The sequence below is a fragment of the Gracilinanus agilis genome, chromosome 3 (genome assembly GCF_016433145.1).
Source record: "Gracilinanus agilis isolate LMUSP501 chromosome 3, AgileGrace, whole genome shotgun sequence".
NCBI lineage: Eukaryota > Metazoa > Chordata > Mammalia > Didelphimorphia > Didelphidae > Gracilinanus > Gracilinanus agilis.
This window is the reverse complement of record NC_058132.1, coordinates 142,173,214-142,187,555: the sequence shown is the minus strand read 5'-3', so window position 1 is coordinate 142,187,555 and position 14,342 is coordinate 142,173,214. Positions and strand designations below refer to the sequence as shown.

Genomic DNA, 14,342 nt, shown 5'->3' with positions numbered 1-14,342 from the left:
ATATGGTGGGATTTTGGTTTCTAATCCACTCTGCTATTTGCTTCTGTTTTATGAGCGAGTTCATCCCATTCACATTAAGAGTTATAATCATCAGTTGTGCATTTGCTGACATTTTCGAATCCTCCCCTCTTCCTACCCCCTTTTTCCTTATACTTTTTCCTTTTAAATCAGTGGTTTGTTATTGAGCCGCTATCCCTTATCCCCTCCCTTGATTAACTTCCCTTTCTACCCCTCCCCTTATTTTTCCCCCCTCTTCTTGTTTTTAAAGGCCTTATGAATTCCCTCCCTCTTCTCCCCTCTCCTTTTTTTGACCTCCCCACTACCCTGCTCTCCTTGGTTTATCCCTTCTAACTTTCTCAGAAGGTTTAGATAAGAGTTTTATGTCCCAATGGATAGTATAGCTACTCTTCCCTCTCCGGGTTGATTACACTGAGAGTAAGGTTTGATTATTACCTCTTTATGCTCTCTTCCTCTCCTTCTTATAATAGTATTTGTCCCCTGTCTCTCCCATGCCCTCTTTGTGTGTAATAGAATATTCTATTTTCTTATTCGCTCAAGTTTCTCTTGGTGTCCCCTGCTATTCACCCCCTCTTTCCCATCCCCCATGCTATCTTAGATTATTTAGTGTTCCACCCTCACCCTGTTAATTATTCTTCTGATTACTATAATAGTGAATATTATAATAGTGAATAGAGTTCACTACAGAGAATTAAACATAACATTTCTCTACAAAGGAATACAGATAATTAGATCTCACTGAGGCCCTTAAAAAGGCAAATTTAAAAATTATAAGTTTTCTTTCTTTCCCCTCTGTATCTTATTTACCTTTTCAGGTTTCTCTCGATTTCTGTGTTTGGATATCAAACTTTCTATTTAGCCCCGGTCTTTTCTGTGCAAATACCTGGAATTCTTCAATTTTGTTGAATGCCCATACTTTCCCCTGGAAATATGTAGTCAATTTTGATGGGTAGTTGATCCGTGGTTGCAGGCCCAGCTCTCTTGCCTTTCTGAATATTGTATTCCAAGCCTTGCGATCTTTTAGCGTGGAGGCTGCCAAGATCCTGTGTGATCCTGATTGGTGCTCCTTGATATTTGAATTGTTTCTTTCTGGCTTCTTGTAAGATTCTTTCCTTTGCTTGGAAACTCTTGAATTTGGCGATTATATTTCTGGGTGTTGTCTTTTCTTGATCGAATGTCGCAGGTGTTCTATGAATCCTTTCAATGCCTATATTGCCCTCTTTTTGTAGGACTTCAGGGCAATTTTGCTGAATTATTTCTGTTAGTATGGAGTCCAGGTTTCTATTAATTTCTGGTTTTTCTGGAAGACCAATTATTCTCAAATTGTCTCTTCTAGACCGGTTTTCTTGGTCTGTCACTCTCTCATTGAGATATTTCATGTTTCCTTCTATTTTTTCAGTCTTTTGACTTTGTTTTATTTGTTCTTGTTGTCTTGAGAGATCATTAGCTTCTAGCTGCTCAATTCTAGCCTTTAGGGACTGGTTTTCAGCTATAATCTTTCGGTTTTCGGCTATGATCCTTTGGTTTTCGGCCATAATCTTCTGGTTTTAGGCCATAATCTTCTGGTTTTCGGCTATAAGCTTCTGGTATTCCTTTTCAATCTGGTCATTTCTGGTGTTCAATTTGCTTATCAGTTCATTTGGTTTCTGAGCCTCACTTTCCAGTTGCAAGATTCTACCTTTTAAACTGTTATTTTCTTGCCAGATCTCTTCCATTTTCCTCAAAATCTCAGTTTTGAACTCTTCCATAGCTTGTGAGGAGTTTTCCTTATTTGAGGAGGGTCCAGATGCTTGTTTGTTCTCCTCCTCTGTTTGCTAGGTTGTCTGGATTTTCTCTGTGTAAAAGTTGTCGAGTGTTAAAGACTTCTTTTTCTTGTTGTTAATCTTTCTCTTCTGAACTTCCTGAGACTGGGTAGCCATCGTTAGCCCAGCAGCTTCTCAGGTTTATCCTTGTGCTCAGGGTCTGTCCGCGGTCAAGCCCCCTGGTGGATCCCCTTGCTTGACCCTCTGCCGGAGGTTTTTTTACAAGTCTCAGGGCGCTGCTTCCACAGTCGTACACCCGTCTGCCTCCACCCACGCCTCCTCGGAGCCTGCGCTCTGAGCCCGCCTGAGCTCTGCTCCCACACTCTGCGCCCTAAGCCCGCGCTCAGATTTCGGGTGCGTTCTTTGGCTTTTTTGGGGTCCCAAATATTGCTGCTCTCAGGAACAGGCCCCGGAGCTGCCAATGACTGGATGGGTGCCCCAAACTTGCTCTATTTCTTTTTAGCTGGCCTCAGTGCTACAGGTGTTGTGTGTGGAGGGGGTGAGGGTGGGGTGGTTGCTCAGCCCGCGATTTAGTGAGAGCTGTTTCACCCCTTCATAGCATGGAAATGCCTCGATTCCACGTACCTTCCACACTCTGCCCTGTTGTGGGGTTCCTCTGTTCGTCTGGACTTGTTTTTATGTCCCCTTGAGGAGTTTTGTGTGTTTCGGTCAGGAGAGGTTAAGAGCTGCTTCTTACTCTGCCGCCATCTTAACCCGGAACCTCCCTAAACTCTTTTTTAAAAAGAGGAGATATTAACAAAAGTGGTGCTTTTATCTTTCATCACCTTTTCCCTACTCTTCATGTTTCTGTAAGCCTGTCGTGCAATTAAACTATATTGTTGAAAATAATCAATGAAGATTCAAAAAGAATCTCTTAATTTCCTTCTATCTTAATTCATTTTTGATAATATAATATGTATTATAAACTTAATTATGGAATTTCCGTTTTTAAGAAGTTTATTTTTCTTATTCAGTAAATACGACAAAATCAGGCAATGTACACCTCTTCCCTTTTATAAGAAAAAATTTTGAACTTTGAAAGTAATAGCCAAAATCTATACAGCCTTATATTATCTCATTTTATAATAACAGTGCCCCCAAAACTCCAAATCCTAAAGATGATGTACATTTGGAGTTCTTTTTTCTATGAGTGCTTCCAACATATAAATGCAGCATTTTGTTTAGAAGAGACACTACTTTTAATTTTAATTATGTAAATTTTATTCTTTTATTAGGTATGCTAGTTATTAGCTAAATGTTGGAGAATTTAAATTAAATCCCAGGTGGAATTTTTAGGGAAAGTTATTGGTCTCACTCATAATTATGTGCCATATAGAAATAATTATGCTGAAATATAGTTTATATTATCTGAAAGAAAGTACAGTTTTGGTTCTGGTGAAAAACTCAAATTTAGACAGTATCAATACATATTCTTCAAAATGTGTTCATTTTTATTTGAATTTAATCCTACTACATTTGGAAGAGGATTATAAATATTCTATAATTGAAAATGTTCAAAGTAGGATTTAAAAGCAATTCCTGAAGGGGTTTAGAAATAGGGTAAACTTCTTTATGTATCAAAAACTTATGGGCAATAAGTTCAAATTTTTAAAATCATTTTTTCATTTAATAAGATGATACTTACATATTAAGAGATAATATGTCTAGCTTTTTCTTTTTTGTTGTTTTGTATGACCAGAGAGTTTGAAAAATCTAACCTTATTATCCCAAATCTAAGAAGTGGCTAACTTCAGTTCCCCCACAGGTCCAGTAGGATATGATCCTGTGGTCTTAGGATTTGATGAATCACATGGATTTGAGAAGGGGGCATGTGTGTATGTGAGATCTTAAGTTTCTTTAACCTTTGTTTTAGTTTTGTTTTTTTCCTAGAGTTAGATGAGAGTTATAGTTATATTTGAACTAACTGCTTTAAGGAGTTGTTGTGAGGAAAGGGCTACTAACGTTAAAGTGAAATATAAATATAAAGTATTAGTAGTAATTGAAGCAGCAGTAGTAAGCAGTTTGTAATTTGTCTTTTAATTGAAAATCATTGAGCCCTTTCTTCCCTCTCAATAAAAATCAAGCAATGTGGCGGAATTCAGGTATGGTAAATATAAATTAAATGTTCAACATGTCCACTGACATCTGAATGCCATGTTTGTATCTGAATCCTACTGAAGGAGGATAAGTCGATAATTTAGGAAGGGGGGGAGTAATAATTTCTTAGAGAAAATTCCTGGGCAGTCTTGAGATATGGTTATAGGTATAACAGGGTTCAGTACATCCTGATCACCAGTGTACATTGGTCGGGTTTAAAGGATTGGGACAGGAGGGTTGTTGCAAACATATACCTATTTGTAGGTTTCCTAGAAACTCTAGAAGTACATATTGTTTTTCATATTATATGTTCATTAAAAATTTTCATTTAAGAAAAAAGTTTGTGGAGCCTCTTTGTGCTACTCCTTGCTGGTAGTAGTGGAAATCTGACACATGATGCTACAGAGCTCACATGCAGAAGAGCAGCTTTTCCAGTTTCAATACAAGCTCTGCTTTCTGTTTACACTGGAGGGGTGGGGCATAAGGTGGGGGCAAAGAAGCCAGTAGTTGCTAGTCCTTTTTCTCCTTCTCAGCCTAGGAAATAGCACTGCCTCCTTATTTCTGTCCTTCTGGTTACCAAGGTTTACATTATTGCAGCCATCCTTGATTTTTATTCCTTTTTTGTTCCCTATATCTGATCATTTGCCAAAACTTTGATTCAATCTCCATATCTTCTCCTATATTGTTCCTTTTTCTCCATTCTAGTTCATTTCTTCCTCAGTTTTCACCTAAATCAGTGATTCTCAAACTTTCTTTGATCTAAACATTCTTTTTTATTCTTTAGTAATTATTGGTACCTTCTAAAGAATTTGTCAATGTTAATAACTATTAATGTTTAGTAAATTAGAAATTAAAAATCTTAATATTGTTATAAAATAGTTTTAACCATCTTAGATCCCCAAAAGGATCTCAGGGTTCTGGTACCTAGGCCATACTTTTGGGAACTGTTTATTTAGACTTTTAGAATATCTTCATAATACGTCTTTCAGTCTCAAAACTCTCCCCTCTGCCATTCATCTTAATTCAGCTACCAAAAAAACACACCTCTGACTGTGTAACTCCTTGCTTAGAAAGCTCCAGTGTCTCCTTATTACCTCTAAGAGCAAATACAAACTGCTGATAGATATTTCATGGTATTCTTTTTCACATACTCTATAGCCCAGTTATCCTGTCCTATTGGCTGTTCCTTATACGTGACGACATTGCTTTTTTCATGTTCTTATTTGGCCTATCTCCTTGGCCTGGATTATACTTTCTCTACTGTTAAAATTATTATAATTAGCTTCATTAAAAAATCAGTGCAAGTACCACCTCTTACATGAAGTTTCATAAAGCTACCCAGTCAGCAATTAGTGCTTCCCTCCCCCAAAAAATTTAACCTGTATATGAATGTGTTATATATATAATACATATATATTATATAGAGAGAGTTGGTTTTTATACATACATGCCCTTGCCCCTGATACAATGTAAACTCTTTGAGGGCAAAGACTTTTCCCCGCCTTTCTCTAGTACTTAGCATAGTCTAGCATTTAGTAGAAGCTAATAAATGCTTACTTAATTTGATCAATTGATCCAGATTTGCTCTTCTCCTTTAAGCCTTTTAAAAAGATTCTGAAAAGAGCCTTTTGATGGGCCCTGATTTTAAGATTTAGAAAGAGAATGATGCAGTAATATACTATTTTCTTCCTCTATTTAGTTTGGTTCTTAAATTTGAGGGCTGGTTCCTACAACTCAAATATGGGTGGTCTTTATATAAAGACATCAACAGTGGCCAGGTATTAGCTGGAATTTGGTGTATTTGCCCTCATTCACTTTTAGGATATAATCTAGCACTGCCTTAGGGCCTTTCTTTGTGTCCTTAGCAACCCTTAGCACAGTGACTGATTAACTAATCCTGTGCCACCTTTTTTTTAGACAATCTGGAGAAGTCAAGTCATCTAGAGAAAATGCAGATATTTAGAGCAAGGTTTTCTAAACTGTATTCTACAGAACTCTTCTTTTTTCCTTTCACTGAGTAGAGGGACACCATAAGAAAATATCAAGGTAGCAATATTTTTTCCTCTATACATAATAAAAAAAAGTTTTTCTGTGCTCTATCTTACCATATGAATGTAGGCTTAATATATTTCATTGTGCTTCAAAATTATCTTGACCTTTGTGGAAAACTATCAGATTTTTGAATATATTTCAGACCCCACACAGGACCTATTCCCTAGTTCAGTGATGCTGAACTTTTTTAGGGATCCTGTGCTGTGTCCTGTGCCCAGATTGGGTGCAGTGCACCCTCTGTGTTGCCACATCCCCCACTGTGTACAGTGCCCACCCCCTGTGTTGGAGGGGGCTGCTCTGCTTTTGGGGGTGGGCCACTTCCCAGCTGGTTGTCACCCAGTGAAGCCACAGCCACCACCTATATCCATAGGACTTGCCCCTGCATTCCAACCCTACCTGCCTATTGGGCTGCTACCCACATGGGTATGGGAGCAGAGGGTGGATGGAGCATAGTTAGCCTTTGAGTCACTCTCCAGATTGAAGGCTGGCAGGAAAAGAAGGAAGAAAGTGGAGATATTTTAGGGGGTGGGTCTGGCCCAGTGCTGAGAGAGTAGAACCCACCCCCAGTTCCACCTCCTTGTATCCCCTAGTCTTAGACAGGGATGGGAGAAAGGGAGGACTGTGGGCCGAGTGCCCTGCTCAGGGGAAGGGAGTAAGTGTAGAGGGCTGGGCAAGCATGGTAGAGAGAAGGAAGGGAGCAACTCTGCAGGAGATGGCCCTGTGTGCCCACAGAGAGGTCTCTGAGTGCTGTCTTTGGCATACATGTCTTTGGCTTGCCATCACTGCCCTAGTAGATAAATGATTAAAAAGATATGAATAGTCAGTTGTCAGAGGAAGAAATCAACTATCAATAAGTCATATAAAATGCTCAAAATCACATAGTAACAACAATAGTGTAAAGATAGTCCATTGTAAAAAATTTAATAACTGATTAATACAGTGATTCACCACAACTCCAAAGTACTCATTTTGAAAATGCTATTCACCAAATGATGGTCTCAGAGAGCAGACTTAAACATTTCCCTCCTTTCTTTTTCTTTTTTTTTGGGGGGGGGGGTTGGGTGGGCATCAATAATGCAGAAATATGTTTTTCATGATTTCATGTTTAATGGATATAAATTTCTTATCTTCTCAATGAGTAGGGAGGAGGGAGTAAAAGGAGAGAGAGAGTTTTGGAAATAAGTGAATCTTCTAACTTTTGGATCCATTATTTGCTATTGACAATATTCAACTAACTATTGTTAGTGAAAGATACTAGCCAATTCAAAAGTCTTACTGCTGTTGGTTTATACCTTTTAGAGGATAAACAGGGAGTAACAGGAGAGTGACTTCAAGAAGGACTTCCAGAAATAAAGTTTCATTTATTTAGTAGTTGAGATAATTGATTTTAATTCATTTTATAGTAATTGTCACAATATTATAGTTGTGGGTATCAGTGTGTATTTGATTAAAATTTTAAGGCAGTGTAAAGTTATTGATGTGTAGGATGGTAAACTAGAAGTAAATTGTCATTGGCAGCATTATTCTTAAACAAATATATCTAAAGAAACTAAAAATTTTAGTGATTCTACAGGACATGAAACTGACTACATTTCTGAAAGCTACCTTTAGGATATATAGCCTTTTTAAAGCAACTAAAGATTTCTTTGTCTCCTATTTTATCAAAAAAGATCCTTACAGGGGGCAGCTGGGTAGCTCAGTGGATTGAGAGCCAGGCCTAGAGACGGGAGGTCCTAGGTTCAAATCTGACCTCAGACACTTCCTAGCTGTGTGACCCTGGGCAAGTCACTTGACCCCCATTGCCCACCCTTACCACTCTTCTGCCTTAGAGCCAATACACAGTATTAATTCCAAGACGGAAGATAAGGGTTTAAAAAAAAAAAGATCCTTACATTACATATTTGTTTTAACACTTTAAGAATGTGCACAAGGCTCATGTTGAGGTAAAATGATTGCAAAGATTATTGATTTTTTTCCCTTTTTTAAAAATTTTTTAAAAATAAAGCAAAACATTTAAATTTAATAACCAAATTTCTAACACCACTAAATGATTTCTGTACTTCAAATTAAAGTGCACTAGTCCCCATGATGCCCATTAGTTATACACAGCACAGATGAGAGACATCCATGGGTTAGCTATTACAATATAGCTGAGGATCCAGTAAAAGAAAAAGACTTTGAAAAAATGGTCATATAAGTAGGAGAAGAACAAAGAGAGAATAGTGTCCTAAAATCTAGTGAAAAGAGAATATAAAGAAAATCTAGTGAAAAGAGAATATAAAGAAGGGGGTGATCAACATTTGCAAAGGTTTCATAGTTCAACGAGAATGAAAATTGAGAAAAGGCAATTAGATTTGACACTTAAGAAATTTAGAATTAGTTGAATGGTCAGACTGGAGGTAGGTGTTAATGGATATCAGGCTAGACGATCATATCCAATGGAATGTTCAGGAAATCTTGGCTTGAATCCTGTCTGATTTAATATTTTTAACAATGACTAGGATAAAAACAAGGATTACAATTTTATCAAATGTGTAGATGACCCATAGTTGGGTTATATAACTAACACTGAACTACAGAGACAGGATTAAAAACATTAGATCTAGAACTTTTCAATTAATTGAAAAAGATGAAATATATTAAAGATAAAGTCTTACATTTGACTATAGAAAAGCAACTTCCCAAGTAAAAATGTGACCAGCATGGGTTGGCAACACTTTGTTTATAAAATATCTTGAGATAGACATTAGTGGACTAAGTTCAGTATTAAATCAACATGATATGATAGCTATATTAGTTAATGCAGTCTTGAACTACAGTGAAAATCATAGCTCCCACTAAATAAGTAGATGATAGTCCTGCTGTCATATTATTTTGTAGTAAGATCACATCTAAAATATTGTTTGCATTTCTGGACACCACAGTTTAAGAATGAAATTATTGGGCTAGAGAATATCTAGAGGAGAGCAGTACCATATGAGATTCAATTGAAGGAACTGTTATTACATATAATTAGAAAACTATTGGGAGAAGAATCAGACTTAATAATTAAGAATGGAATGCAATGCCTGAAGAGGGTAATGAGTTTTCCTTCACTGGAGTCCTTTGTGCAGAAACTATAGATGGCCATTTGTCAGTTGTTAAAGTGGGGATTGTTTTTCAGGTGTAGGTAAGATAAAATGACCTCTGAAATCTCTTGATTTTGAAACCCTATAATGCTATGAAATCATTCATATTTAGCTTGTCTTATTAACTCTTATTAACACCCTGAAAATGTAGAATGATGGGATCAATAATCCCTCTAATTTTCAGTAATGAGAACAAATAACCAAGTACAGTGAGCCAACAACTGTGTTTTTACTATATATAAAGCAAACTGGAAAGACTGAACAAAAGTAAACATTTTTGTGCCTGGAGGGAGAGGTCAGCTCTGCTGATTGCCCAACTCCTCTAATCATAGCCCTGCTCCAGAAAGATGAAGATGGAGATGAGGGAGTAGGGTAGAGATTTGTATTCCACATTGCCACTCTTACAAGTTACTTTTCTTTTCAACAACCTTTTTTTAGGGTTTAAAAAAAAAAAAGAATCAAACTCTTAGTTGAAATTAAAAGCCAGTAATGTACTAGAGGATATGTAGGCAGCTAAAAAGATATATCATATAAAATTTTTAGATTAAAACAAAAATGCCCACCAACGGAATATTGATTTATGGCCCATACATATGAATTCTTCATATGGTATTACATTACAAACCCTCCCCTTTTCCCTATTACTATTGAGGGCACCCTTATAGTCCTAGGCTTACAGCCTAGGACAGTGATGGGCAACCTTTTGAGCCTGGTGTGTCAAAATTTGCCAAAAAACCAAGCATAACTCGGGTGGTGTGTCACTTTGAGAAAAAAACATAATTTCATGATATTTATAGTTTAAATAACAAAAATTTGTAATTGTAATATATAACTATTTAATAAGCCAAAATAGGTAAATTAATATAGGTAGAATTGTCATCTATAGTGCACAGAGTATCTACACTACACTACAGCAAATGTTTCATCCTCGGTACTTCTCTGTATGTGGCCACATGTCTTCGAAAATGGTAGGTTTGCCATCACCGGCTAGAAGGTATCTGGATTTCTTCTTATGTCTCACCCCACCCCCCTATACTCTTTACCAATATCTGTGATGTTTCTAAGGCCTATTGATTTCACCTCTGTAAAATCTTTAGAATATGTCCCCTTCTCTCCCCTACCATCCTTGGCCTCCTACATGGAGGCATGGTTTTCATTTCCAGTAAATTTGGATTTTTGTAGGAGAAATTTGAATAGTAAGTTAATGAATCATTAGCTCAAGGGCTAATTGTCAGGTGCAGAGTTCCATAGGTTGGAAGAGCTTCAGAGGATTTTCTTTTACAAGTCAACTAAACCAATTAGAAGACCCAGATGGAGATTGCCCTCTGTTTCTTTTTAGATTAATGAATTGGGGTTTTTTGTGTACTTGGATTCACACGATTTTCCTTTTTAGGTAGCTCCCCGATATTGGTAGCCCAACAAGTGAAGGGGTGAAATTTAGGGGCTTTCTTCATTACATTAATTATAAGCCTAAGCAGTTGGTGAAGTTTGACTGGGTGTTTGGGGCAGGCCAACCAGCTTTTTGGGTAAATAGTACTGTCCATACCAATGGGTTCTTAGGGGATGACCGATCAAAGGAGAAACCATGCCCACTGTCAAGTAAGATGGGCAGAGATAATCTCTCTTAGAAAGAGCTTTGGGTATAGATTTTGAAATCTGACATAGACAAGAAAATGATTGATAGTTAGCCTATGATGTATATTAAAGAGGTTCTTTAAAAAAATAAAATACATCTTTGATCATGAAGAACTAAGATGGCTCTGGCAAACACAGTTCATGCCAGACTAATCTTATTTCCTTTTAAAAAAAATTTAATTGGGAACATTTGTAGATATAGTTTATGTATATTATAACAAAGCATTATTTAAAGTAACCCAAACTGTTCTTATAGAAGAAATGGAAAGAAGATTTAGTGGATTAGATGGTCATGTATGTTTTTTGAATTCCTTATTTTCTAATTCTCAACTAAAGTACCCCTCCTTCCATAAACTCTTGTTTTCTCTTCAGAAATTCTGCTTAAATTTTCCTAGATTACATTATCTTGAGCTCTTCTTTTTCCCCCATCACCTCTTATCTTGTACTTAACTGAATATATGTCATTTTTGTCTTTTATGTTGTAAACTCCCAGAGAATATAGAAACTTTCATTTTTGTTGTCTTGACCCCAACACTCTCAGTAAATGTTTATTGAGTTGAACAAAATCGATTTGTACTATTCTAGAGTAGTGTGTAGTAAGTCAATCATAGGAACAAAAGTCCAAAGATTTAAAGATGGAAGGGACCAAATAACCATCTAGTGCAACCATCCTTGTTGAGGAAATTATGGCTCAGAGAGATTAAGTGTTTTGCCTGGAGTGACTCAAATAATAAATGTCAAATACTAAATTCAAATCTACATATTTTTGTCTCCAGGTCAGTAGTTTATCCATTATGCCTCTCAGAACTTACACAGCACCCAGTACTCCCAAGTGATCTCCTATCTAAGTGGCCTAATTGTGGACTTAAACCTGCTTGTTTTCCATGGCTTTATTTTTAATTTGTTGTGTTTCTTGGGGCAAACACTTTGGTCTCAGTCACTCCATTTGTAAAATGAGGGGTTTAGAATAAATTTTCTCTTGGCCTTTCCATTCCTAAAATTCTATGATTGTGTGAATTATTAACCTTTGGGATTTTATGGCAAATACAGAGTAATAATAGTATGCTTTCTTTTTGATATTGAAAGCAGATCTTTATTTTTTATAGTAGAATGGTAGTTGTCTTATATAGTACTGAATCTTTTGCAGTGACAGAATAAATTATTCATGTAATAGAGAATTAGGAGATCCTAATATCTAGAGTAAACACAATAGAAATAAAAATATTCAATGTGATTTTTAGAATTGTCTTTATAACTCCCCTACCCCCCAACCTTGTGTTCTAGTACAGTTATGCTTTTATATAGCAAACTGGTTGTTGTCCTTTGTCCTCAAGGACCAAAATGACATCACTGGTGGTGCCTTTTGACTCTTGCATAAATTAGTTTTAAGTGAGGCAGAGTTGTAAAAAGTTGTCAGCCTCACTCTTTTCCAGAGTCATTAAAGTCCAGTACCAAGACAAAACTCAGGATGGTCTGGTGGTGGTCTAGGATGCAGTGGATGATATTGTTTTCTTTGATGTCTAACCAAGCTCTATAGCACACCTTCGTAGCCCATTGGAATAAATTGTTCTCATCTTGTAGACACCTCCCTAAGTCTCTTATAGGTTTTGAGTCCCATCAGTTACCCTCAACCTGGTTTATCCTGCCCGCTGAAACGGTTTACTAGGATGTGACTGCCTCACATGCTATAGCTTCTTGGCTCCACCAGTGAGAGCTGGTTGGCAGGTTGACACCAAAGGAGAAAAGCAGCCCTGAAAAGGACTTGGCAAGCCCCCATACCAGTCTTCCCTGAACACTCCAAACAAACATTCTAAGATCAGATTGAATGAATAGCCCATCAGAGTAGTCTGGGGAGAAAAAGAATGTATTTTAATAAATATAATTTCAACTTTCTTATATTTGGTGGAATTATTAGCATTTTAAAAACCACTGTTAGAGAATAAATTAGTGATTTTTAAAGTGAGATTTTAAAAATGGATGAATAGTTTTCTTAGCTTGTACTTTCAGATTCTAGGTTAATTTTTTTTAAGAAATAAAAACCATTTCCCCAATATTTTCTACAGTTTACCTGAGAGATATGCTTGAAACTTAGTTGATCTTTCATATTGAGTGACAACCTTAAATTATATAGAATGTTTTTAGTTGACTTATGGGGCTTGGAAGAAGATGATTCATTAATATGTGAATTCCTTGAAGGCAAGGACCATTTTATTCTTATCTTTGTTATTCCCATTCTCTAGCACAGGGCTTTGCCACATGGTATCTATTTAATAAATGCTTCTTATATTGAGTTTACTAAGTTCCTACTAGATAGTTCACAAGGAATACAGTGGTAAAAATAGTATCTATGTAAGAAATTCAGGACTCTGCTTATGGGATAGGAAAGACACTGTATATATACATATATATACACACAATATTATTTGTAATATATATACACAATAATACAAATAATGTATATATGTGGATATATATCCACATATATATCCACAAATGAACATACTCCTTTGGTGATCTGAATTCAGTTTGACAATGTTGTAAATTGGTATTTTAAAAATTTCAGGTTGATTTTATTTGTACTGGCATGTTATTTACTTAAAAACACACAAATATTTTGTTTCCACAGAAACCTGCTAATATTTTAGTTATGGGTGAAGGTCCTGAGCGAGGAAGAGTAAAAATTGGTATGTTATATCTTTGTTAAATCACAATGCAGTATACTTTTAGAGCTTAAAGGGAAGTTAAATTACTTTAATTTGGGGGTGGTTGGGTAAAATAGCATATATTCTTGGTGGAAATAATTTTTAAAGAACATTTATTTAAATTGAAGAATATTTCACGTTCATAAAAGGGAAACAGGCAGTGGCTATTTCCCCAGAAACTTTTGCCTTAATTATATAACCTGTATAGGTTATACAATGTAGAAATTAGATTCACCTCTATTCATGCGACAAACATATACTAAGACCCATGAGTTCTATTCATGTAGGACAGTGATGGTGAGCCTTTTAGAGACCAAGAGCCCAAACTGCAACCCTCAAGCCACATGTGAGCCCCTGCCTTACCCCAGAGAGGAGAGGGAGGAAGTGCTCCCATTGGGCTGATGAGCTGAGCAGAGGGGCGAGTGATGAGAGAAATTTTCTCAGATGCGTGTAGAGAAGGGGAGGAAGGAGCAGCCCCTTCTGGGGCATTCCAGCACAAGTGCCATAGGTTTGCCAACATGAATCTAGGGCAGTAGAATTATAAACACATTTGTTTCTCTAGTGACTCAGGCTGGATTAAAAGCTAGTTTCTTGATTAAAAAAAGACTCATTAACCAGCCATTTATGCCTGATAGCTTAAAATTTTCTAAAATAATCTATCTTTTTAAAAAAAAATAGTGGCATGAGTATCTTTTTGAAAGTTAATGAATAAAACAAACATTCCATATCCTGGAATCTATGTTCTTTAATAGAATTATTTAATTCAAAATTAAATAATAATGTGACATCCCTTGAGTAAGCTTCTAAGGAAAGTACAAGTGTATAATTTTTCTCTCATTTTTCATGGTCATTTCCCTAGTTGTATTAGTCATATATATTTAAGCTATTTTGTGTTTATACTAGGAAAT

At 36.3% G+C, this 14,342-nt stretch overlaps 1 protein-coding gene across 2 annotated transcripts in view; it reads left to right on the top strand.

Annotated features, from left to right (window-relative positions):
• Positions 1–14,342, top strand: part of CDK8 (cyclin dependent kinase 8) — a 123,356-nt gene that overhangs the window by 93,697 nt on the left and 15,317 nt on the right. For both annotated transcript variants that reach the window (XM_044668290.1, XM_044668289.1), the window contains exon 5: positions 13,359–13,416. In XM_044668290.1, the coding sequence (XP_044524225.1) occupies positions 13,359–13,416 (58 nt within the window). The remainder of the gene's footprint in view (positions 1–13,358; positions 13,417–14,342) is intronic.